At 38.7% G+C, this 25,853-nt stretch overlaps 1 protein-coding gene and 2 long non-coding RNA genes across 7 annotated transcripts in view; 1 reads left to right on the forward strand and 2 right to left on the reverse strand.

Moving 5' to 3' along the window:
• The window catches only part of mctp2b (multiple C2 domains, transmembrane 2b), a 47,013-nt gene that overhangs the window by 13,832 nt on the left and 7,328 nt on the right, over positions 1-25,853 (reverse strand). For 2 of the 5 annotated variants that reach the window (XM_085155775.1, XM_085155766.1), the window contains exons 1-9: positions 22,070-22,707; positions 13,881-13,998; positions 10,413-10,555; positions 9,981-10,057; positions 7,046-7,160; positions 6,848-6,880; positions 4,924-5,094; positions 1,511-1,641; positions 1,165-1,345 (exon numbers count right to left, since the gene is read on the reverse strand). In XM_085155775.1, coding sequence (XP_085011901.1) covers positions 1,165-1,345; positions 1,511-1,641; positions 4,924-5,094; positions 6,848-6,880; positions 7,046-7,160; positions 9,981-10,057; positions 10,413-10,555; positions 13,881-13,998; positions 22,070-22,582 — 1,482 coding nt within the window. In that variant the 5' untranslated portion in view covers positions 22,583-22,707. Of the gene's footprint in view, positions 1-1,164; positions 1,346-1,510; positions 1,642-4,923; positions 5,095-6,847; positions 6,881-7,045; positions 7,161-9,980; positions 10,058-10,412; positions 10,556-13,880; positions 13,999-14,950; positions 14,999-22,069; positions 22,708-25,853 lie in introns of those variants that run through there. The other 3 variants (XM_085155745.1, XM_085155737.1, XM_085155756.1) reach the window with 3 other exon arrangements.
• Positions 7,683-9,974, reverse strand: LOC146526138 (uncharacterized). Its single transcript, XR_014873596.1, has 2 exons — positions 9,496-9,974; positions 7,683-8,350 (listed from the first exon to the last, which is right to left on the reverse strand). It is a non-coding gene; the product is annotated as an uncharacterized LOC146526138 (long non-coding RNA).
• Positions 22,718-24,433, forward strand: LOC146526139 (uncharacterized). Its single transcript, XR_014873599.1, has 2 exons — positions 22,718-23,695; positions 24,187-24,433. It is a non-coding gene; the product is annotated as an uncharacterized LOC146526139 (long non-coding RNA).

Below are 25,853 nucleotides of genomic sequence, written 5' to 3' on the forward strand. Positions count from 1 at the left end.
GTTTTCTGCCTATGCTAGGGTTAGATGTGATGTTTGCTCTACAGACTGACACAATAAAACAGTTTTTCTTGGCATGTTTACTAGCTTTAATAAACACAATACAGCCACTCTGAGTTAGCTCACTTAGCTGAAGATATTTAAGAGTTTTTCTCTTCTAAAGTCGTGCCAAGGGCGTATTTTCTGAGTTACTGACGAAGCTAAAGGATGGAGTTGTGGAGGACAAAAAAAATAGAACAAAACCCCAAAACATGGATGTCAAAATGTTTTTTGTTGTTGTTTGTTAATGCACTAGATTACTTAATGACAAACATGGTTCACTATACGGAACGTATACGCAGCATCCCTCTAGATGCTATTAGCTAATCATTCAGCAAGTATGGCATAAAAAACCAAAATATTAGAATTAAATGTACATACTAGCCTAAATGTAAACTGTGGCATTAATACTTGTGTTTTAATTTGCTTCTGTATTACTTTACCTATATTAGTATCATTCCCCCAATGTAAATATTAAAATGGGAAAACATTTTAATACTTACATTATAATTTAGACATTTAAAAAAATGTAAACATATACAGTTACACTCGTGTATTATTTTCAACCTGTTTTCAAAATGTGTTGTTGGGCACTGAGCTCAGCTCTCTTAAAGAAATGTCATAAGAAAATATAGAAATAAATAGAAGGGGATAAGATGAAATGTATTCATAAATAAGTGAATAAATTACTTTTAAAACTGACAAAATAAACAAAGTAGCAGGTTTTTGCATGACATATAAATGCTGGAACTTTTTTTTAATGAAATTATTTAAATTAAATCATTAATTATGTGTGTTTAACAGCACACCATTATATTTATTTTGTTATTAATGTATCAATATTTGATTTTTGTAGTTTCAGCACACTTTTACAATCACGTAGCAGCAGTGCCAGCGGTCAGTCCTTCAGATAGAGGTCAGCTGTAAATATACACCTCAGGCAATAGTTTTAAGGTGGCAAAAAGACAATACACAAACAACATCTTGATGCCAATGACAGCTAATGATATTCTGAGAGCAGAGAATAGGCTTGTTCAAAGTGAAAAGGCATTTTAAAGTGTTTATATATTTAAACACGTTGGTGGTAGAGTGCAGTATAAATAGAAGTTAAACGGCAAAAATACTGACATAGTTGTCCAGCTGGTTCTGAAGTTCCTGGGGTTCACTGAGTGGTGGGGCACAGAGGTCGGAGATGGAGACGCCACCGCACGTGGTCAGCGTAAGGAGGAAACACACGTGTCCTCCCCCATATTCCATTTCTAGCAATTGCCTTTGATCCAAAGGGATTTTTGACATGTTCACGCAACGCCTGTACACACACAAGTTCCACACATTTGGGCCAGATCAAACACACACACAAAAAAAATATGCAAAGAGCTTTCATTTAAATAAAGAAATCAATCCAGAAACCACTTTTTATTTTAATTAAAGGGCAAGCACACAAATTAATACTGTAATAGCTGAACACACTCACTTCCCCAGGGATTCCGCAGCCTTTCGTCCTTCCTTGGATCGGAGCTCCACCTCCAGATATTCCGGACTGTTGAAAAACTGTTTGAAGGTGAACCTCTCTCTCCACTGAGGATTTGGCACTTTGCAGTGATCCTGAATCAAAAAGAAAACTGTTTAAAAAAAATTCACAACAATTAACAATGACACTGAAATTCACTTTAAAGTGTGAAGAAACATTATTCCCGTGTTTTCTCAATTATTTTTGTCTAAATGTTGTCAAAGTCAGCGTATATGGAAAGTCTTCAAAACAGACTTGACTGACGTGTTTGTAGATTTCCAGCTGGCTCTTTATTTATAATTCAGAAAAGTATCTGCATCATGTCCAGATGTTAACTTTAATTGTGTTTTCTTTTCTAAACAGACTAGTTTTGGGGTTTAGCAGCTTCTGATAGACACATCAGAAATTTCCATCTCACATTAGGAGATGGATAGGAGAACAGATAATTACCGTCACTTTGCACCTGGATATAAGACAAGGAAAAGAAAATCAGCAATGCTGCTCGTTATCACGCTGCTTTGATGTGTAATGCATGATGTTGCACGATCGCAAAATAACCATCAATGACAGTACGCAGCCAACAGCGCATAAAAGTGAGCATCAGCGCCAGACATCATCCAGCTGCCAGGAGAGCTGGATGATGCAGCAGACACCGGCCATGTCATATTACACGCTACAAAACCATTTTAGATCCCTTCTAGGCCTGTTTCTTTTTTCATGGCTTTGTTATTTTCCCCCCATGTGATCTATGGTCACATGAAAGATTATAGGGTTAGGCTTAACATTTGCACTACCAAAGGCATCTTTGTATTGCCTCATAAACCCAGTATCAGTTAATGGAAACCAAAAATGCTCAATGAAATACTAAGTTTTGCAAAGTGAGGTTACTTTGAACAATATTTATTTATTAGTTACCCTCATTTACGTAAAGTGCAGCAAACAAAAGAAATGTAGACTCATTTGTCTCATTTGTTTTTTCCATGTACAATAATCCCAGATGACTGTGAGATCAGAGGGCACACCATCTGTTTCAGGACTCCATGTTTTTGTGGCTGAAGATAATTCTGACTCTGGCTGTATATTTGTGCTCACAGTCACGCTGCACAACAAATTCTGGACCAATCAAAAGTCTCCTTGATGGTATTCAGTCATGAATACAATTCTGTCTGTACTTGCTAGGACTGAGGAGACCACTATTAATAACCAAGTCCTCAGACCCATCTGTGGAAAATCAAACCTATAAGAACCTCTGCCATGCATCTCTATTGCCTGGAGACACTCAGAGCCATCGCTGACCTTTCCCCAAAGGCAAATGCCTCCCAAATGCTCCAGGTTTGGAACATTTGTTACCTTCTTTTCTCCCCGGTCCTTGTTTTTCTGTACATTCCCAATTTGCTAGCCTTTGCTCATACATTGAACCAAGGAAAGTTTTCCATCAACACTTACTTCTGACAAGTACTTTCTAGTCTGCAAATGGGTTTAACAAGACCCCCCTTGATCATTTTTTTGCTCTTTTCCTGGCACTGCTGGAAACTAGCCCTCAGTATTGCCTGGGTCTTTTTGCTTCTGCATAACAGCAGATATTTCAAATAACTTTGAAATATCTTAATGGCAGAAGATAACTGACCTGTCACTTGGATTTCGCACTAATGCAAATGTGTGATGTTTTTAGATTCTAGCAATGTCATCTTTTTAGCTGCGCTGTCCCTCACCCTGTTTTACCCTGCCTCTGCAGATGACTTTAGTTCATCCCACATTTACGCTGCTATTCATAAGAATCGCCTTTAGGTGATTGTTTAATAATGCAGTGGAATTTATGTGCACAAATGTTTCTAGATTTTATAATAATAATAATGGATTGCATTTATATAGAGCTTTTCGGGGCCCTCAAAGCGCTTTACAATTCCACTATTCATTCATACACTGGTGGAGGCAGCTACAGTTGTAGCCACAGCTGCCCTGGGGCAGACTGACAGAAGCGAGGCTGCCATATCGCGCCATCAGCCCTTCTCGCCATCACCAGTAGGCGGTAGGTGAAGTGTCTTGCCCAAGGACACAACGACCGAGACTGTCCGAGCCGGGGCTTGAACCGGCAACCTTCCGGTTACAAGACGAACACCCAACTCTTTGAGCCACGATCGCCTTTATAAGTGAAAACTAGTCTGCCAGCATTTTATTGAACAGGAATGTTGGGAAAATTAAAATGTGATAATTCTGTTCATCACTAGACACACAAGATATAAAATAACACTAAGACAAATGCTTTTTTTGTTAAAGAGTTTAAGACCTTTAAAAATATATAAAATCTTCTGGAATATACACCATAAACTATAAATCAATTTGAAATGCAAATCTGTTTAAGATTCAGCTATTACATCAATATTTGGATTTTTTTATGACTTTTGAAAGTCTATTTTCAGCGCAATGACATTAACCTCATGTGGCCTTTCTGCAAATGTACATTTTAATAAAAGCACTTTAAAGTGATTTGGGCCTAATAATCCTACAGATTGAAGATACATTTTAAGCTGATATGAAAACAAGAACAAAGAATAACCAAACACATGCATCTTTCAGAAAAAGATTACTAAGGCTTAACATCCACATTTAGTCATATTTTAAATGATTATTTGAGCAAATGATTTCCTTAAGTTGAAAACAGAATAGACTTAACTTTAAGTACACATAATGCAGCTTGTTAGCATCATTTAGCTTGAAAATTCACTTTTCCACTATTGTGGCCCATATGGAAAAGATATATATAAATCTTATAAAGTTTTTATCTGTCTTGTATGAAACTTGCATGAAAAGCATACAAGAGTGAAAACACATATAAGATCCCTTGAAAAATTATATAATGAAACTTGTATGTTTTGTATACTTACTAAAAAAAAATATGAAAGTAATGAGAAAGTGGCCACTTTCATGAGTAAATCATATATGTTTTTACTATTTCTTTTCCATATGGGGGGGGGTTTAAAATTAAGAAATAAGAAAGTGTCCAAGCCAAAGTAACTCATGTCATCATCAGGGGGCATTTTATCCAGAGCAAAGAGCAATATATAACAGTTGGAGTGGTACCTGAAACTAACATCAGATTGATTTATTTTCTTTTAGTTCTACGGGCACACCTATCGAGAATGACGTGGAATACTCACCCCCCAAAAAAAGAGCAAAATGAAGAGAACAACTACTAAACAAATGAATAAATACAATACAAGTCACTGTGAATACTGGAAATCCGCTGAGCTTAGACTAGCATAAAACATCTACACACTTTAAATTACAAAAAGGGGAAAAGGAACAGGATTAGGAATCACAAAGACACATTAGGAAGAGGAAAAAATTAAGAGCAACAGTCTTCTGTTGAGATATACCTTGCTTCTGTATCGCTGCTCTCCCAGTTTGAAGAGAACGGAGAACTGACCTGCCTGACTGTCCACCGGCAGCTTCTTACCCTCAACCAGAGTCACCAACAAAACAGTCGTCCACAGCTGACTCTTCTTCAGCTCTTCTGACAAACTAATAGGCTGAGAATTCTTTCCAGGCTGCAAAAGTAGGGATACAAATAAAAATAAATGAGAGGAATGAGAGGTAATGCTTTAAATTAAAAAAATAAATACATTCAATTTCAGCTTTTTTTAAAGGATACAAAAAAATTACATTTTTTTGTAGTGCAGTTCCACCACCACCATGTTTGAGACATTATAACAATTGTCCATGGAAGACAGGTAAATGAAACATTCTCAGAGATTAGGTAAAGCCTTTATGTATAATTGGAAGCCATGTTTTAAGATAATTAGTTGAGTTTATATAGAGACACAGTGTACCCCCGAGATAACTTTAAGCCAGATTCAATCACTGCAGATCAAGCCAACTTTGCAATGACACATGCAGAAAACGCTTTTTTAATTAACAGCTGCACAGCATGCAGTTGGCAGACTACAAGAAGAATTTGAAGCACATGCACACAGTAGGTACATCTGTTCAACAATGAAAACAACTTCAAACTTATAGGCATGCAGACACAGTCAAAAGCTTTTCTAACTAATCCTGAGAATGTGCAATGTTGCCACGTGTATAGCTGTCTAATCTTGCGTAGCATCGCTTCATGCAGTACATAGAATGGACCTGCAGACAATAGCGTGGCAGACAAAAAAAAAAGCATGCATTCCCCAACTAAACTCTGCGAGTCAAATACCTCATCAGTGAGCAGGCAGAACACAACAGCCGGACTTGTTACTGGGAAATGCTGGTAAGCATCTGTGCTTTTTTATGATAATGGTCAAAGGTGATCACAGGATAATAAGGTGCATTAATAAGTATGACCTTGTTATGGGACTTCCACTATAGCCTGTCAGGTCTGGGCTAAAAATAAGAATTTAGGTTTATTTAATTTTTAATGCATATGTTGTACATTGTACGTTGTCGCTTTCACTCAAACTCTATATTCATTTTAGCTGGTCTGCTGCTATCAAGTTAACTGGGATCAGGAATCTTCTGTATTTGGGATCCTTTTATAATTATCACTGAAAATATTGAAACACTTAATTTACCCTGTCTCCAAAAGTTGATTCTGTTCATCTGGACGTAGCGTTTTCTGGGAGAAACGTTTCGTCACTCATCCAAGTGACTTCTTCAGTCTCAGCTGACTGCAGGTTTCCCCAATCTTATAAACAGTACATTTGCATAACGACTGAAACCAGCCCACTGAAGGAACAATGGGCTGTGAGGTCAGTTCCTTAATCATAATTATGCAAATTCTCATGACCATTGATCAATAACCACAAAAAAAAAACGCTACGTTCAGATGAACAGAATCAACTTTTGGAGATTTATTTTCCTGGATGATTGAGAATGCATTAATTTACCCTGATTTGTATATAGGTTAGTACCAAATAGGAATATGTCCAGTCAGTTAATTAAGGAAACACTGACTAACAACTACTGAAAGAGTTTAGTCTTCAAACCACTGAGTGCATTTGTTAAATTTCTTCAAGATACTGCACCCTGATTTGTGAAATAAAATGATTTGCTGCCCTCTTGTGGAATCAACTGAGGCACAGATAACTGCCAAAACTAAAGGAACTACTGTCAGAATTTTTTTACATTACCTTTTGTTACCAATTTGAGCTGAATTAGAAAAATCATAAAACATGAACATGGTGTGAAAAAAATTCACCAGACCAATGGGCCTCATTTGTTTTTCTCCTTTTTATATTTGGCAGATATCTGTATAATACTGATTAGAATGAAGGGTCCATAAAGTCTTTCCTATGTGTTCCAGCCACCATGCCTTACCCAACTACTTCGTGTTCGTTTTAGGTGCCATTTCTGCCGCCAGGAGCATGCATTTTAGGTGCAAAACAAAATGACACTAGTTAGTAGGCTTTACACAGAAACAGAGACACAAACACAGACATACGATAAATGCAATGCACGACAAGTCTGCCTTCTGCTTGAAAGCATGGAGCAAATACATGAGGGAGCTTGATATACATTGCTTCTTTTGCTGTCTCCATTTCGGAGTGACAGACTCAAGTCCACCAATACGACGCCCATGTCCTCCTCCAGGCTGTTTGGATCATCCAGGCGCAAAGACATCTCATTGACCCTGAAAACAAAGCGGGTTTTTGATGAGAGATGGGCAGTCATGTGCCATCGAGCATGCCTTTGAATTTATTCAGAACAAGCACCACAGGATGTAAAAATAAGCATGTGACCACTGAGGAGATGAACTAGAGAAAATGTATTCTATGCGATAATTGTCAATAATTATGTTTAAAAGATATGCAGAGCAAAATTGCATTAAATACTAAGGCTTAGAGCAATATGATACCACAGCAATACAATTAATTTTACTTCTTCATATTTAAATTGCTGACAAAGGACAAGAGAGGTGTTTAATTAACACTGGGGTAACACAAAGGTCTCAGGTCAAATTAACACTTGTACTGGCGAGCCGAGCTACACGAGGGCACAGACTGAACTCATTGCAGCTTTGTCTTACATGCACCTGGACTCAGTTACTCACTGTAAGGCCATAAACATAAGTGGGAGTGGTTGTGTGTGCGCAAACTGGTATAGAACTGAGCTGGAGAGAATAACGAGGCATTTGATAACTTGGTGACTTTGATTTCTTGGAGGTTACTTTCATTAAGGTAATTTACTTCAGGTTCAAAGAGGAGTGTAGAAATGTGGAAAAGCACCCACGCTATAAACCCAAACTGTTCCCACATTACAGACACACTACACATTCTAAAAATACATTCTACAGTAAAAGCAGCCACTGCAATGTTAATAATTAATGGGCAAATGCTTTGAAAGTAAAGTTCAACACTCATAAGCTAAATGCAGCTGCGTTGCCAAACCTATAAATGGGTTGAGCCAATGCAGTGCCTGGAAATAGTTTATTTCACATACTGAAGTAAAGTAAGTATTGAACACGTCACCAATTTTATAAGTAGGTATCTTTCTAAAGGTGCTATTGTAATTTTGGCTCAATCATCCACACAAACAGCCTTCAAATCCTGAAGGTTCCCTGGACCCTTTCTGTAAACTTTGAGCTTCAGTTCTTTCAACAAATTTTCAGTTAGATTCAGGGTCAGGAGACTGGCAGGGTCATTCTTGCAGCTGTATTTTCTTTCTCTGAAACCAACTGAAAGTTTCCATGTCTGTGCGTTTGGGATCATTGTCTTGCTGAAACGTTCACCCTCGTTTCTTCTTCATCTTGCTGGTCGATTTAACAGATTTTTAATTAAGAATGTTTCTGTACAATTTTCCATTCATCCTTCCTTCAATTGACTATGTGCACGTTAGCATATGCTACTTCCGGTGCGGAAACTCCTGTGGGGAGCTTTGTTTCCGGTGTCCTATTCGCGCCTGGTTTACGGTCCAAAACAAGTTAAGCAAATGAATGAATCAAGCGGCGATTTACATTTCTATAGATGTCTCGGGCATTTACCCAATATATCTGTAAATGATGTTCATCGACTTGTCGATATTTTTTCCCCGCGCCTCAGGGCAAAAGAGAAAATGGATTCAGATGTTATATTTCTCAGCTGTCCCTCGTTTATCGCGGGTGTTATGTTCTAAAATTAACCAGCGATAGGTGAAATCAAGTAGCCAATTTTATTTTTTGATGGTGCAAAACGTTTCATGGACATCGTGGACATACAGCACTGCACTTCAGAGTCACACTGCTAGCGATAGATGCAGCGATTCTGTACTGTACAGGAGAGACGTCACGGAGGAGATCGACTGCAGCGATCAGGACGCAGGACACAATGTGATGTAAAAAAAATAAGCATGCAAACTTGCACTAAAAGAATCTGCGAAACAGCGAGGTGAAAGGTGAACCGCGTTATTAGCGAGGGACCACTGTAATTTGAAAGGTAAGTCACAACATACCCTTCGTAAATACTAATGTATAGAAACCGTTACCAGCAATGATTCATTTTTTGTGTGGCTTTTTTTACGGTTTGTTAACATGCTGTGTAGGTGTGTACTTGACTAGCTGATATCGACATAATGGGGGAAACACCTGGTTTGACTATTGTTCACCTGTAGTTTGAATGCTGAACATTTGCCTGTTTAAATCATGAGACCAGTCACTATACAGAGATGTGCTTCTGAATGTGGACGATGTGTCTTCTGCCTGCAGTAATGCAGTTCTGCTTGTGTTGAGTGATGTAAACAACTGATCGATCTAAACTCTTTAAACGTCAAAATTGATCATTAGATTTTTATGACACAACAGTGGTGAGTGTTCCCACCTTCTGCTCTTTGTAACTTAACGCGATCTTTCCGTTTTTCGAGTTTTGGACATGATTTTGGAGGATATCTTTGCAGTAGCGATTGACCGCAAAGTAAACCTACCAGAAATGTACAACCCCACATCCGGTCTCAAACCAGGAAGTTAGCATTTTCTCGTGCACAGGGTCAATTACATGAAGCGTTCCAGTGCCGTATGCTGAAAACAGCCCCACACCATGATGTTCTCACCTTCACATTTTACTGCTGGTATGTTCACAGCCTTGTCTAAATGTTGATCAGTAAACTTTAAACATGCTTCAACATATGTTTTCTTCAGAAATGGAGGTAATGAGCATGCATACAGGTCAAGGTTGCAAAGGTTTTTGAGCCTCCTTCAGGTGTTCAATACTTTTTCCCTGTGTCATTTCTCATTAGAAACACATCATTTATGCACATCTATGGTTTGATTTCTTTGCTTGTGTGGATTAGATGCATTTTTGCCAACATCTAGTGAGAATTTCACTGCATAGTACATTTAGAAATATATTCATTGAGAAAACTGGTGATTTGTTCAACATTATTTTTCCATTTTTATTATTCCAGGATTACTATAATTTACATGCTACACCTCAACAGAGCTCTTCAGCTGCTTCAAGCACTTCCACATCACCATACTCACTTGTCCATCTCCAGATCACTCAGCAGGACACTTGCAGCACCCATAAAGTCATCAGTTGTAAGGTCACGGTCATACACCTGTATATCAAACATCAACAGTCCTTCAACACAAGACAGTTCATGTGAGGAGAACTGTGCTGACTGTACTACTGCAGTATCCTTGAAAACTCACACAGAGTGATAACAGCCGTTTTGTTGGATTTAGAAAGGTGCACAGACACTAATCATACATTGATTTTCATAACACTTTGTCAAAAAAAATGTCACCCTAACTACATAACAAAGGATAGAAAACATGCACTGACATGCACATTTTCACAACAGACTATGACTCTCACTGTTAAAGTTGCTCATTAAAACTTTCACATTCATTATTTCCCACACTGTTGACATGACCTTTATTAAACTGACCATTAAAAAAAAAAAAAGTTACCTTGATGTAAACCTTCTGATTCAGATCCTTAATGGGCAAAGAGAAGGACTCATTCCACACAGGGTTGAGGTTTTTATAAACCACTTTACTTTTGTAGAACGTTTTTCCAACCAATTTGAATTTGACGTAGGGGTCGCTGGTACCTGACAATGAATATTGTAAACCAGTAAATAGAAAACAAACAAACAAATAAACAAACAAACATACTTTTTGGAATGACATCATCAGGGCCCTGTAATATGAAGCAAGATAAATATAAGTAGGGTATTTATTCATTATCTTGATTCACTTAAACTAAAATCAGCCATCGGCTTAGTCACACATCGCTTTTAACAACACACCAAATTAACCCAGGGTTTCCCAGTCAGGCTATGAGAACATTCACACAAAGGGGTGGAAACATGCACTGTTAGCAGAGTGGCTGATTTTACAAAGGAGCACAAAATTATGACCCCAGACATATACGGAGATCTTAAGCACATAATACAGACTGAAAGCAACACGTGCTGCAGAGAAATCTGCAATGTGAGAGCAAAAGCACTCTATAGTAATTTAGTATTAAAATCTCTGTATAAGTATGTGAGAACTGTGTGAGTACTTTAAAGATTTTGGTCAATAAGACTGAAAAATGCCAACAAAATCTATAAAGTTTAACCTATTTGAAGGCAGGAAGAAAAGCAAGCAAAAAGTGCTGACTGTGGAAGTTAACAGACTTATGACTAGGGATGGGTACCGGTATCCGGTGCCATGATGGCACCGGTTCTGACATAAACGGTAGTAACCAGACCGAAAAGCAGCGCACATTTCGGTGCTTTATTTCGGTGCTTTTTTTTTTTTCCTGAGCTGTGACACACTTTCTTCTTCCTTACATTTGTATTGGCGGTTGGCAAACAACTGAAAGGTGCATTACCGCCACCAACTGGTATGGAATGATACACTTTGGATTCCAGCCAATCATTTTAGTTTCCGAGGATAGTAGGCGGGTCCAGGTACGTACGTTCTTTTAGAGCAGAGCTACAGATTAAAAATGCCCAAGGCGAAGCGGTCAAAAGTCTGGCTGTACTTCACAGCAAAAGATGCAAACTCAGCAGCCTGCAACAAGTGCTTTAAGCTGATACTGTGATACTGTCAAAGGAGGTAACACCTCGAATCAGATGAAACACCTGGTGACGCATAGCGTTTTGTTTTTTTTTAAGCCGAGAAATGCGCTGCATTTGATAGCTTGCTGCGAGACCTCACATCGAGTACATCTATTGCAGGTGTGGTGCCTGTTATCGGACCCGGAGTTAGCAACATCGGTAGCTTAATGTTGTTCGTGTGTAATTTACGTTGAGTAGTTTAACCACGTTATTACATTAATGCATGTAAGGTGAACTAGCAAACACCATCGTAGTTACATGCATTTAATCTTGAACCTAACCTGCTCCGTGTATGTTAGGTCTGCAGCCTAGGTTCGCATGGCAACACACCTAAATAGGAAGTTACCTAGATAAACCCAAATCCTGCTGCGTAGCCCCAGAATATAAAATTATTTTTCCTTGTGAATAATAAACATGCTGCAGGCCATGTAGCCTATGCTACAGCTGTTACCTCTGAGTGCAATAAAGTCCATAATGTTTAATAAACTAAAATGACATGATCCTATAACATTATAATATTCATCGTGAGTTGTAGGACATGTTATTTCAGAACACAAAGCATGATTATTGCTACTTCTCTTTTCCATCTTTCAAAAGCAGCGTTGTCATCATGACTGTCTTTAATAAATACTTGACATTTACTTCTAAATAACACTGACTCCATTGTTTTTCAACTTCTATGCAAATGTACCGGTTTGCACTATTACGTGGAAGGTCTGACCTGCTCTGTGTGATCTCTCATTTTTGTATGGAGGATGTGGTCCCAACCGATGTAACCACAACTTCCTGATACAATAGCCAATCACATTTCAGCTTCCTGTGTGAAAACTAACTGCAACTGAAAACGTCACTTTTGCAGGTTTTGTGCGAGTTTCTTTTAAACACTAACATATATAGGCAGGCCCAAAGATTAACACTACAAATTCCACATGGAGTCACTTTTGAAACTTCTAAATCTCACTTTCTGTTGCTGTTCTGTATCATTTTCACTTCAGAGTAAAGGAAGTAGAAGGTGTATCTTTTGAATAGTCTCTCAATCAACCAGGTGAGGGCAGCAGTCTACCAAACACAGCTGTGATCATAGCTTAAACTTCAGGAGGAGCTTAGACTGTTCTGTTTCGTTACATTACATGAGCTTGCCCGATTCTTTGTGGTGTTGCTAGTAGAATAGGCTTTATAGACCCATCACACAACAAGTCCTTAGCAAAACAGCTGCCACCACATGCTACGACTGCTGCATGTATAATCTGATCAAAATGAAAAAAATAAAAGCTTGTTCATGCTTTTAAACCACCATGTGGCCTTAACAATGCGGTGAAACCAAATCCGCTTGCCTCTTGATCATCCTCTTTACCTAGAGTCTGGTTGTGTCAACATGCAGGCACACTCAAGAGGAAAATATAAGCGAAGAGTGAAAGGCTTTCTGTACTGAATGCTGGGTGTGGCTCAGACAGGTTCTAAACCGCTGCAAGGAATCCTGCTCGTGTTGCTACAAGAGCTTCACAGCTAACCTGACACTCAGCTGTCTTTCGTGTCCCTGGAGTCAATAACACGGCGTGTAATCAAAACAGACATTCCTGGTTGTCCTTATCAAGTCAAGGCCAAACACACAAGTCAACACTGACACATACAGGGGGGAAAAAAGTGACTATGAGCAATGGCGGAGGGTTTCGTTTTTGGTTTTTTTCCCCCCTTCTGTAGGCTCAAGCATCTGTCCACGTTTACGGGAATTATAATTCATAAAGTTTAAGAGATTTAGCAAGTCAACTCAGATACGTTTCTCAGTATGAGAAGACCACAAAGCAATAACAATAGTAACACTTACTCATTGGCACAGGCGTACACAAGAAAATACGTGATGCATGATGTCATTGTAAGATCTAGTCAGAATTAAGCCACAGCTTCAGAAAAAAAAGAAGTAGGCGTATAGCTCTAAGGTATAAACATACACCAACAGGTAACTGCATCTTTGCTTTTACAGCGCATTGAACTTTCAAGTAAGGTAATCATATGCAGAGGAAAATTTGGGGAAGTTAAAATGATGAAGCTCTAGTCAGACAATGATCCTCGGGCGGGAGGGTAAAGGGATTTTGTTTCATCAGTTGAATAGGATTCCACTGCCACACTTCTCATTTTCCACTGTGCTGAAGTATTACTTGCTTCTGCACTGATCCTGTTTCCTGGATGATAATCAGCATCGCAGTGGTGCCTGTTGATCTTCTGTTTTTCTCAGACTGTGTATTTTAATGCTAGTGTTGCTGTACATCACAATACACAATAATCTGGGACAAAAAGCCGAGTTGTAGTAGTGCCGATATGAGCTCCTTACCACAGCGGTCCCTGATGACCAAGTTGCGTCCTTCCTTTAAGTTAACGGTGAGCAGGTAGGACCTCTGGGAATCTCTGGCACTCTCAGACATGTTCACAGCCTCATTGTCCATCTCATACTGAACAGAAAAACAAGATTATTACTTTACTACTAGTAGTATTACCAAAGTGCCCCATCTACTTCCGCACAAACTGGGCAGCTTTTTAATCAGGAAGTATCTGATCAGAAAACAGTTTTTTGCCTTTATAATGGGTCGCTGCACCATTAATATTTAAACTTCAAATTTATTACCAGTAATGCTATTAACCACAGTATAATAGCTCCACCCCTATTTATGTGAAGAATAACTTGGAAATGTTTGAACTTTTAATCTTTAACAACAAAATTATCACAGGACTTCTTTTATTTTACTTTCATGCACTGATTATAAGTCAGACTGTTGTTCACGTGCAGGAATTTGACGAGACTCGAATACAGCTTTCCTAATTCTTTACTGTTTGGGTTGTATTATTTTTGTCACATTTATACAACTTTAATTTTAAAAAAAACAAAACAAAGTATACTCACTTACAGGTTTTAAGAGATTGTATTCTGTGCAGTTTTATGCTTCTCGTCTAGGCAGTGGATTATTTAATCACTATTAAGCCTCTCCAGCAAGCCATGAATCTTTCACCGAATAAACCCCAGTACCCTGGAATCACCCCAGCTGAGCTTCCTAACCCTGACCGGCTACAAAAGATGGACAACACACACTGGATGCTGAACAACAAATAGACTACTGTTCTATCTCATTCTAAACAGAGCACAATAATCTGGAATTAAACTTTGATATAAGCACGCGCCGGCCAAAGACCCACACTGCTGTTGGCATGGCATAATGCTGAAAACCACCAGCACAGACACATGAAAGGGACAATCTGTTGCAAAATTCTACAACCGCAAAGATGCAACTTAGGATAAAACTGTCAGACGCAACCCTTTTCTCGTGTCGTGCCTAAAGCTGATTTGCATATTAACCAGTCAACAACAGAAATCATCTTACAAACTACAAATTAGACAGTAGCACTTACATTTTGGTGGTCCCCTTCCTTTATGTGACTGCTGTAATCGTTATCATACTGCAGAGACAAAGATGAATATTTTTTTAAACCATGTGACACATGACAAAGACTTTCAAAACATGTAAAATTCCTGTTGATGAAAAAGCGTCACTCAGCTAAAACTAAAGGCTCAGAACTGCCCTCTCCTTGGTATTTCTACCACCAGCACAAATCCTCTGAGCATTTATTAAAAATTCCTGTGTCCTGGGGACTGAACAGAGGTAACCCAAAAAACATCTACTAGGCAATTTTTCCCTAATTTGCTTCTATTCTTTGGGTTTCAGTGTTTACCTAACATAAGGTATTTTGCCATACATACCACTCCTTTCTTTATGAATTCAAATATAGATTGCTGTATTCAGACGTATTCATTATAGTTTCTATACAATTAAAGATAATCTCCCAGAGTTTTTTTGTAAGTCTATGGACTATTTATACAGCTATGAGGAAGTGTTCAGTTGACAACAACAGTTACACAATGGGAGATGACAAGAATTAAAATAAAAAGCACTTTACTATTCTTGATATTCTTTGATGAGGTTTTAAAACCACCCTCGGGGCCCTGAGAAAACAAACTGTTCGTTTTCACACTGTGCATTGTTGCTTTCACCAAATTCAAAACAGTTTTTTTGACTGATCTGAAACCTCAGTGATGATGAAAGTAAGATGACTAAGAAAGACAGCGGGTCTCTCATTTCTGCTATTTTTCTTATATCAGTTTTCTTACATCAGATCCTGATCCAGATATACAGTAGGTAGACCTTAGCTGTTGATTGTATCCAGGCAAAACGCACCTCTGGTAAAACTTAATGCAAATCCATTTATAACCATAAATGCACTAGTTGAAATATGGGCTTTGTAATATGCTAATATCAGCATTCAAGGCTGCATTAGCCTTGAATGCTTAATAGCAATCAAAATGTAAAGCCAGTTGAGGTTTAAACACAAAAAGCACAGATTTCTTAATGTTTCTTATGTGCTGTTATTCATTTAAGCTTACACCTGACTCAGATCTCAATCAGCTAGTTGTCTTGTTGTGGTGTATCAACCAGGTGTTGCAAAAAAGGGAGGTTGCAGAGCACCCTCTGATGGACAAACTATGCAACAGCCACTCTCATAATGTAGTTGAAGGGTGTTTCTTCCATCTCAATTAATTCCATCTTGAATTATTCAGTTCTTATATTTTCTCACACAACAGACCACCAAATGGCTAATATCAGCAGATAATATCTGCCTGCTGAGAAAATGGTCAGGTTCTAAAAATCAGCATCCTGTGCTGCAAACTACAAAGCGTAAAGATTCGAAATCAAAGTCCCACTGGAGGAAACGACAAATATCACCTCAGTTAATCAGATAAATATAAAGAGCATCTATAAAAAACAAAAATCAAAACAAAACACTGATATGTTACTACAACGCCGACAGGAAGATGAAACATTTTACGGGGTGTTGATTTTTTAGGTCATTTCCTGTTACTTACTTAAAAGTTTCACAACATGTTGATAATACATTATTCAAAGATTACCATACCAAACTGCAACTTCTTTTTATCACCCCCCCCCACACACACACACACACACACACACACACACACACACACACACGTTTAGGCATGTTTGTGAGAACAGAAAATTAGCATGCCTCTATATTTGTGAGGACCAACAGTCACTTATGGGGACAAAATGCCCGTCCATACGAGTCTGAAGGTATTCTTGAGGCTCAAAACATGGTTTTAAATGTCAGGGTTACGATTAGGTTATGGTTAGGTTTAGGATAAGGGGTGTGTGTGTGTGTGTGTGTGTAAAACTGTCAGCCAACATGTTATACACCTGTCCTGCTGCCCTCTCTAACCACACTTGTCTAAACCACTGATAGTGAAACCAGGAAGAAAGTATATGTGGCACTATTAAAAGAAAAAAAAATCTTTTCAAAATCAAATTCAGTATGAGCCGCAGCTTAGTGGAAAGAAGTCAAAATGAACATGATTCACAATGAATTTTTACTTTATTTGTTGCTTAAACCATTGAATAAAAAGGTATTTAGTAGCCTATGAACTTCTACAAGAGTAATTCATTTAGCCTGCGTAGCAAACAAGCCTGTCAAAGCTGTGAAAAGAGGCTATGACTTCCTAGTTGTCTGGGTTGTCCTCTGCATGTCAACAAGAACTACAGCATTTATCTGCTTGCACATTGGTGTCCACTTTGCATGACAAAGAAAATAAAGCCAAGGCTACGCCCAATGTTATTGTTCAAATGAAAATTAAACTTTCGGAATTTCAAGTCAGCTTGCATTTGTGCGTCATGTCACTAAAGCATGCAGTCTACACAAAACCTGTCGGAAGTCATTCTAACCATGATCTAACAAACAAAGCCTGCCCTTGATTACGAGAAGAATGCAAAGCCTGACATGTTTATTTTGCTGTAAAGAGTTATCTTCAATACATACAATGTTATTTACTATGGATGGGTACCGGTATCCGGTGCCATGATGGCACCGGTTCTGACATAAACGGTAGTAACCAGACTGAAAAGCAGCGCACATTTTGGTGCTTTTTTTCTGTGCTTTTTTTTCCTGAGCTATGATACACTTTAGAATCTAGCCAATCATTTTACGTTTCGAGGATAGTAGGCGGGTCCAGGTACGTATGTTCTTTTAGAGCAGAGCTACAGATTAAAAATGGTCAAAAGTCTGGCTGTACTTCACAGCAAAAGATGCAAACTCAGCAGCCTGCAACAAGTGCTTTAAGCTGATACTGTGATACTGTCAAAGGAGGTAACACCTCAAATCTGATGAAACACCTGGCGACGCATAGCGTTCTTTTTTTAAAAGCCGAGAAATGCGCCGTATTTGATAGCTTGCTGTGAGACCTCACACCGAGCACATCTACTGCGGGTGGGTTTCCTGTTATCGGACCTGGAGTTAGCAACATCCCCCAAAAACCCGAAGAGAAGAGTCCTGGCCCCTAGCCCTGCCAGTGTAGCAGAAATGATGACGGATGATGATGCAGCAGCAGCCGTTCTTCTCTGCGTGAGTAGCTTAATGTTGTTCGTGTGTAACTTACGTTGAGTAGGCTAACCACGTTATTACATTAATCCATGTAAGGTGAACTAGCAAACATCATCATAGCTACATGCGGCTGTCTTCTTGTTTGATGGCAGATACTCCCTTCACCCTGGCCAAAAAGACCAAAGAAAAAGTAGAAAACAGTTAAACATGAGAGGTTTTTGGACAAAGTTTGTGTTTTTTCCATTGTTTAAGCTGCTTCCAGCCAAGAGTGATACCATATATGCCCCATAGCTGCAGAAAAGGCTAACATTGTTATCTTTTTACAAAAAAAACAGCTGAACATGAGAGGTTTTTGGACCAATTTTGTGTTCTCCATTCTTTAAGCACCGGTTTGAGCACCGTTTAAGCACCGGCACCGTTTCAAAAGTACTGGTTTGGTACCGGTATCGGATAAAACCTAAACGATACCCATCCCTATTATTTACAGATCACTGTTATGCTAGAAATTTGAGTAGCAGCTGTACTTGAGAGACGTAGATCATTTTAATAAAGAATGGAATGAGGAAGGAGATGAAGTTTACAACCGATTATATCTGACACCAGGTGCCAGATGTATAAGTGACATTTTTAATTGGCAATAAGAAAAGCCAATAGTCTCCTTCTGTAGTGTTTATCCTGATTATAATTACACATCTGAGATAAAACACATAATAAAGCTACAGTAATATATATGAACTAATATCAATCCAAATCATTAAAATCATTCACTTCAGTTGGTGGTATTATAACAAAGTGGAAGTGCCTGGGAACGACAGCATTTCAGCCACAAACTGGTCGACTACATAAAATCTCAGAGCCGGGTCAGCAAATGTTGAGGAACACAGTGTGCCAACTTTCTGCAGAGTCCATCGCTACAGACCTCCAAACCTCATGTGGCCTTCAGATTAGCTCAAGAACACTGCACAGAGAGCTTTATGGAATAAGTTTCCATGGCCAAGCAGCTGCATCCACACCTTACATCAAGAAATGCAATGCAAAGCACTGGATGCTGTGGAGCAAAGACTCAGTGCAGAAGCTGTTTTGTAGCGTGACAAATTACATGTTTGTCACGTGTTTGGCGGTTGCCAGTACAACAGTACTTGACTGCAATGTGCCAGGTGTAAAGGTTGGTGGAGGGGGTATCCAGTCTTTAGGTCTGACGTCATTGGCTGCGTTTGGGCCCAAACTATGCTGCAGGTCCCCAATTCAAACGATCACTGCGGCATCACTGAGAGTTGAATAACTGTCTAAATTCTTTCATCTGTAATAAAATGATCAGTGTTGCTGCTCTACCAGGTGTGAAAATTAAGTTTAACATCCAGGCATCCATGAAAACAGAATTTATGAAATTTAACAGAGTAAGAAGTTAGCTCGCTAGTTTCCATCTAATATAATATACCATGTTCTGACTGAGGGATTTCTGAAACAAATTAAGACGTACAGCTCTGTTATTACTTCTGACATAAATTAAGCCAGGAAAGTAAACAGCAGTGAGGTTTTGTAGGGTTACTGAAGTTTGGCTAGCTGGCATATAATGTGATTACTAGTGACACAGCTATGTTAGCAAAATATAAACAGTAAAGCAGGAGGATGAACGCTAACGTTTTTCCACTTGATAAAAGTTAACGTGAGGGTTCCCGATGGTTAGGAACAAATGCAATCGCATGGCAGGATGTAAACGGACCAAACTACAGTCAGGAGAACAACTGAGATAATCCATCCACAATAGGAGGTTAGTCATTAACAGAGATGGGCAGTAGCGCGTTACTGTAATCTGATTACCTTTTTCCGGTAACGAGTAAAGTAAGGGATTACTATTGCAAAAACGGTAATTAGATTACCCTTACTTTCCGTAGGAACGCTGCGTTACTGCGTTACTAAAACCGTGATTTTTTTGCGAGAATGTCTCATGACAGTGACGTAAGCAAGTGTGACATTTGTGATAACAGCTGTGTGCAGATCAACAGTGGATCATATATCGAGTGCGGGAGAGAGTATGAGGTGCAATGTTTAAAGCTTGGAAGTACTGACCTTATTTTGAGTTTGATTCCATAAAAAGTGACAAAAACATTAGCGTCCGTTGTGCGTGGGAAGAAAACTTCTTTTTACAGCAAAAAAAAAAAAAAACCCTCCTAAACTTCCAAGCAAGCACTGGGAGTGCGCTGCGACGTAATGGGAAATTCACAGAGAAACTCGCGGATTCTTCCACTGACCGCTGCAACACACCTGCACCAGGGTAAACCTCTGCCTACCCCACTCCTGCTTTACAGAAGAAAATAGAGCAACAGGACCGCTAGTCTTTGACTTTATTTATTTTCTGCTGTGTTTTACTTGCATCTATTTGAAAGACTGAGTGTAAACACAAAAAAATATATATATTTTATATGCTGGAATGTGCGGAAAATAAGTTTAAATGTTAAACAAATTTCTTCCAGTCAGAGAATGTTGCATATAATTAAATTTTTTGCTTGATGCATAAAGTTAAAAGGTTAAAACTAATAAAACAAGTTTTAAAAAGAGACGTTTCCATTTGATTACATTTTGTATGATGGATTATGCAGATAAAGTAGAATTGGGCTGAAAGATCTATCGCTTTATCACCTATTCAGGTTGTAAATGGTGTTTTTAAAAAGTAACTAAGTAACTAAGTAATTAATTACTTTTGAAAATAAGTAATCAGTACTTATTTTCAAAAGTACTTGTAATCGGTAATTAGTTACTGATTACTTTTTTCAAGTAACTTGACCAACACTGGTCATTAATATACTGCCTGGGCTGTAGTTACAGCGTAAGGTTTTAAAAACTGAGCTTTAAAATGATTAGCGCTAATAAAACCCAGAGGCCAACAGTGATCACTGACTGTTTTTAGGGGATTGTTGAGATTTAATAGAACAAGATGCAAAGCATTGAAACATGTTAAAAACACAACAGCCTTCTTAAACGCAGAGTAGTTTGGGCCCGGAAGCAGGATTCATCACATCATCACAAGACCGGATTATGGGTGTATGTTTGTTTTGAGTAGTTAGGCGATTCTCACAAGAAGGCAGCAGCAAGGAGAATTTCAGGGTTTCCAATGCTTTCATACATATTTCAAGATGTCAGTTTGAAGTCTTGTTGGTAGAGTTGAGACCACATCTGAGGAGGCACAAAAGTCATTGCGAGGAGACCACTGACCCGGAGTTTAGCTGGGATAAAATTGTGTATTCGGTACTGGTGTGCCAATTTTGCCCTGTAAAACTACACAGAGTCAAAGTTCAAAAAATATTTTAAAATGAACACACAAAATATTCGTTTAAATTTTACGCAGTGTGTAAAGGCCTCAGTCTGAGAAAGATTTATAACTTGAACAAATGTAACTTCTATCAATTATGGCAAATCTCTTTTAATATGTAATCATTGAAGCAATAAACAGGAATGTGTAGCAAGATGGGTAGTTCATACCATAAAATACACTTATTTACACTTGTCCCAAAAAGCAAGCAAACAAAAACGTTTAATGTGGAAGACAATTTATAAATTTATAAAATAATTGGTTAAATCTAACCGATCTTGTCTCTTAACTTCAAGAAAGAAAAAAAACAAAACAAACAATAGTTTTAAATGTGACTCTGTTTGGCACTCACAGCCTACATCCTTGTCATTTTAACAAAGACGTGAATCCACCAGAAGCAGTGTTTGCAGTTCTACTGTAGACTATTGATTTTGGATGGACCTCGATTTGCAACCATATCCAGCTCTTCCAAGTTAAACTTTGCAAGTCAAGTGTAAATACACCTGATACCTCAACCCCGCCAATGTACAACATGTTTTTTTTTTTACTGTGTGTTGCAGGAGGAAAAAAATGCTGACTTGTCAGTTAATTTTGTGCCAAAGTATTAGATATAACAGGAACTACAAAGTCAAAATATGAGTGAATATTTAAAATAAAAATGCAAGTCGTCAGTGCTAGTGTCCCAGAAGGTTCAATCTTTATATGAAACATTATATGAATATTCCGTATGTGGAGATGCCCAATCTGCAAGGTTATTTCAAAAGTATTTTTACCTGCGAGCTGTCCAGGGAATCATCCACAGCCGCACTGTCTGGAGTGTAAACAGTCATCATCTCTGGTAGTGCAAGTTCCTCGGGCTCCATGCCTTGTCCAGGTTGGTATGTCTCCCGGGAAGATGTCTCTTCTCCACAAAGCCTGTTGAATGATTCCTGGGAAGAAGAACGGTTTGTGCAGTTTGTAGGCACGCTCAGTCTGTTTTCACTCCTCCCTTTTCTCCCACTACCTGCTCTAAGGTTTACACTCCTCCCACCTCCTACAGGACCCGTAGAAGGCCTGTCAAGCGGTGTGGAAGGATCGCTATAACTGGGACTATTGTACTGCTGAAAAGGCACTCTGGAGGAGACGTGGGGGTAATCCTGCTTCACGTTCCTTACGTCAGGAACGGAGGAGCTCATCCGATTGTGGTCAAGCTGGACAGCCAACTTGTTTAAGGGATCCTTGCCCCGCTTGAAGTGTGGCAGCATCTTTTGCCGGAGATGCTGCATCATGCCTGGCTTCTTCTCCATGATGGATGCAAGGTTCAGTCTGTGTCTAAGATTTGGACATCACTGGCACCTATTGTGAAAAAAGAGAATGAGAGGAGTCAGTCATTGAAACATATCTGTAGCTAAGCTCAAACTGCATTTAATACGTTTCATCAACTACAGGAACAAATAATCACAAGGATTAAAACACATTAAAGAACAAAATGCACAGTGAATTACTGTAATCATTTCTATAAAGATTCGGTGGTGATCTTTAATGTCAAATATTCCGTAAAAACAATGATGGGCATGATAAGGATCATATATAAACTGGCATATTTTACTTAAGAAGGGAATAAAAGACCAAAGAAGGAATAAGGATATTTAGATATACACACATTATCTATCAGATGCCTTTAGTACCATAAAATATGCTTATAATGGTGACCCAGAAATTAAACAACCTGCAGCAACTACATAACAGAAGAGGAAGCTGGAACAACTGCAATTAATAATGCAAACTCACGTGTGCACTCCAATATAATGTTGACAAAGAGGAGCTTTTTAACACAGAAATTTAGTCTACTCAAATGTTGTGAGTTACAAATAATGTTAATATGTTTTCTTTTGTTCATGGGTGCAGAGACAAGGCACTGCATCTAACAAAAACACATGCAAATAGACACAATACACTGTAGTAACGATACCTTTATGACTTGTGTTCATTTTGCTTACTTCTTTCTTTAATTTACTTCATTCATGCATTTATCTGTTTATCGTTTCATTTATTGTGTTTGATTTAATTTGCATACTCTCTTGGCTCCCAATTCTAACAATACATTATGAGCAGGTGCACAGAAACATAGTTAGGCACACACACGCGCACACACACGCTTACTTGGTTGCCTCATCTTTGTCTACATATCATATTCCATGTGACTTAACGACTTATTTTTTCAGATATCTGTGTCTGTTATTTCATTTAAGGAAAATTTTAGGGATGCACCGATACCGGTATCGGGTATTGGCCTCGATACCACATTTTCTATAGTCCCCCGATACTGAGGACCGATACCACGGTCTGAGACCTGTCTATGTTTGAGCGGCATGTAAGGGGTTAATCACAGGCGCCGAGTGCCCGCCCCCAGGCCCCGAGTGCCCGCCCCCCAGGCCCCGGCTGCAGCTCAGAGCGGGGAGAAGGCAAGGCGAGACATATCAGCCGTGTGGAACTATTTCAAAGTGAACGAAGACGCGAAAACAAAGGCGGACTGCAAATTGTGCTCAGCGAAATTGTCCAGAGGAAGCTCTAAAGGTAGCGCATTTAACACAAGTAATTTAATCAAGCACCTAAATTCCCAACACAACAACGAGTACAAAAAGTTTACCCACGCTTATTTACCCATGCTTATTAGCACAAAGGAGCATAGCTGATGCTATAGCAGTGGGAAGGAAAATAGTTGGGCATTTTAAACATTCCGCCTTAGCCTACTCCCGCCTCGAGGACATTCAGGGACAGCTCAACCAGCCAATAAAGAGACTGCAGCAGGACGTACAGCACGTATTACATGCTCCAGTCCCTCATTGAGCAAAAGCGAGTGCTGGGCGTGTCCGAGCACGAACTCCCAGACTATCTCACCGCTCACCAGTGGGCTCTTATGGAGACGACTGTTGCCATCGTTGCCCCCTTTGAGGAACTAACTAAAAAAGTGAGCAGCTACGACGCACTAGCCTCTGATGTCATCCCAGCTGTGACTGTGCTAGTGAGACTTCTAAACAGAGAAACAGACGAACAAATTTAAAATTAAATTTTGTTTTTTTTATAATTATTTATTCTGTAATATGTTGCATACAACATGATTTTCATTTTAAATAAATGTTCTTAATTCCAAACTAGTCCCTTGTTTGTTTGTTTTTTGTTAAATTATAGGACTAAAGCTGTTACCTGCAAATTTAAATCATGTTTTTATTAAGTACTCGGTATCGGCGAGTACTGAAATGCAAGTACTCGTACTCGTTTCCAAAAAAGTGGTATCGGTGCATCCCTAATTATATTATAACAATACATTAGGGAAAAAAGAAAGAAGAAGAAAATAAGAAGAAATAATCAAATCATGCAAAGTCAGTTTTGCCAGTAAAATTATTGTTATGATCTCACTTTCACTGACCAGGTCTCTCTGCTATCAGGAAGAAATCTCTTGGGAAATTGAAAGGTCAAAGGACAATACCTCAACAATACACAAGTCTTTGAACAGAAAGCAGACATAGTTTTTGTGGCGTGCATTTACAAGTAAATTTAGAATTTCGCCACTCCTTTATTCAGCCTCATGAAAACAATCTAGTCATTAGAGTCACTGCAGAAAAAAAAAGTAGAAAAAACAGTTTACAGATGTAGGTTAATATTGCACGTCAAGATTTTTTAAATGCTTCTCAGAATAAAAGGAAGTGGACAAAAATAATTTCAACTATAAATAAAGCCCCATCTATCATATTCACACCTCTAACTGAAGATGACAACTATTCTCACCAGGAAGGAGACTATTCTGACAGCTTTACATTACAGCTTGGCTGTTTATCTTTTGGAGGGTCGACTGCAGCTACTACATCGTTTTTTTAATAGCTTGTTCCTGTATGAATGAGTGTGCGTGTGTGTGTCTCATCTGTCATTCATTTACAGGTTAGCCACTGCAAACTTACAGCTTTTTTGAAGAAACAAAGACAGGGAAGACAAAGCACAGAATGCACACTGTGATGTGTCATTCATGCTTAAGCTGAATGACAATTAAAATGATCAATTAAATATAAAAAAAAACATTACCCGCCCTTTGCTTCTGACAAAACCTGATAATCCTCTTAGCAGCTTCTCACTTTGTATTGGCATCAACTGCGGCCAACAACCTGTCATGCTATCAGCAGGTAAAGGGAAGCGTAGGGTGAGAGGCGGAGATGGCAGACGTCGTATTATTATGGAGGATGTAATCTCAGGCAGCAAAGCAAAACATATTCATGGAACATGAATGGAAGATGTTAAATATCATAAGAGGTTATCATTTCCACAATAATGTTTCCTACTGGTTAGCTGAAGTTGTTTCTCCAGGTATTAGACTACAACAACTCATTTTTATTGTTTGTCACCTGCATGGCTTTGAGAAAATTGAACCAGAAAAGCACGAGTCCCTGATGGCAGCTTGACAGCAGCTGGAATGTTTTTCTCCCACAGGTAGTAAGCAGGGCGTGATCATAATGGAGGTATGTTTTTGTAGGCCAAAAATATGCATTATGTTTTTGACTTTTACTTTCACCTCTCCCCTTTTCA

Source organism: Neolamprologus multifasciatus, chromosome 1 (assembly GCF_963576455.1).
Source record: "Neolamprologus multifasciatus chromosome 1, fNeoMul1.2, whole genome shotgun sequence".
Taxonomy (NCBI): domain Eukaryota; kingdom Metazoa; phylum Chordata; class Actinopteri; order Cichliformes; family Cichlidae; genus Neolamprologus; species Neolamprologus multifasciatus.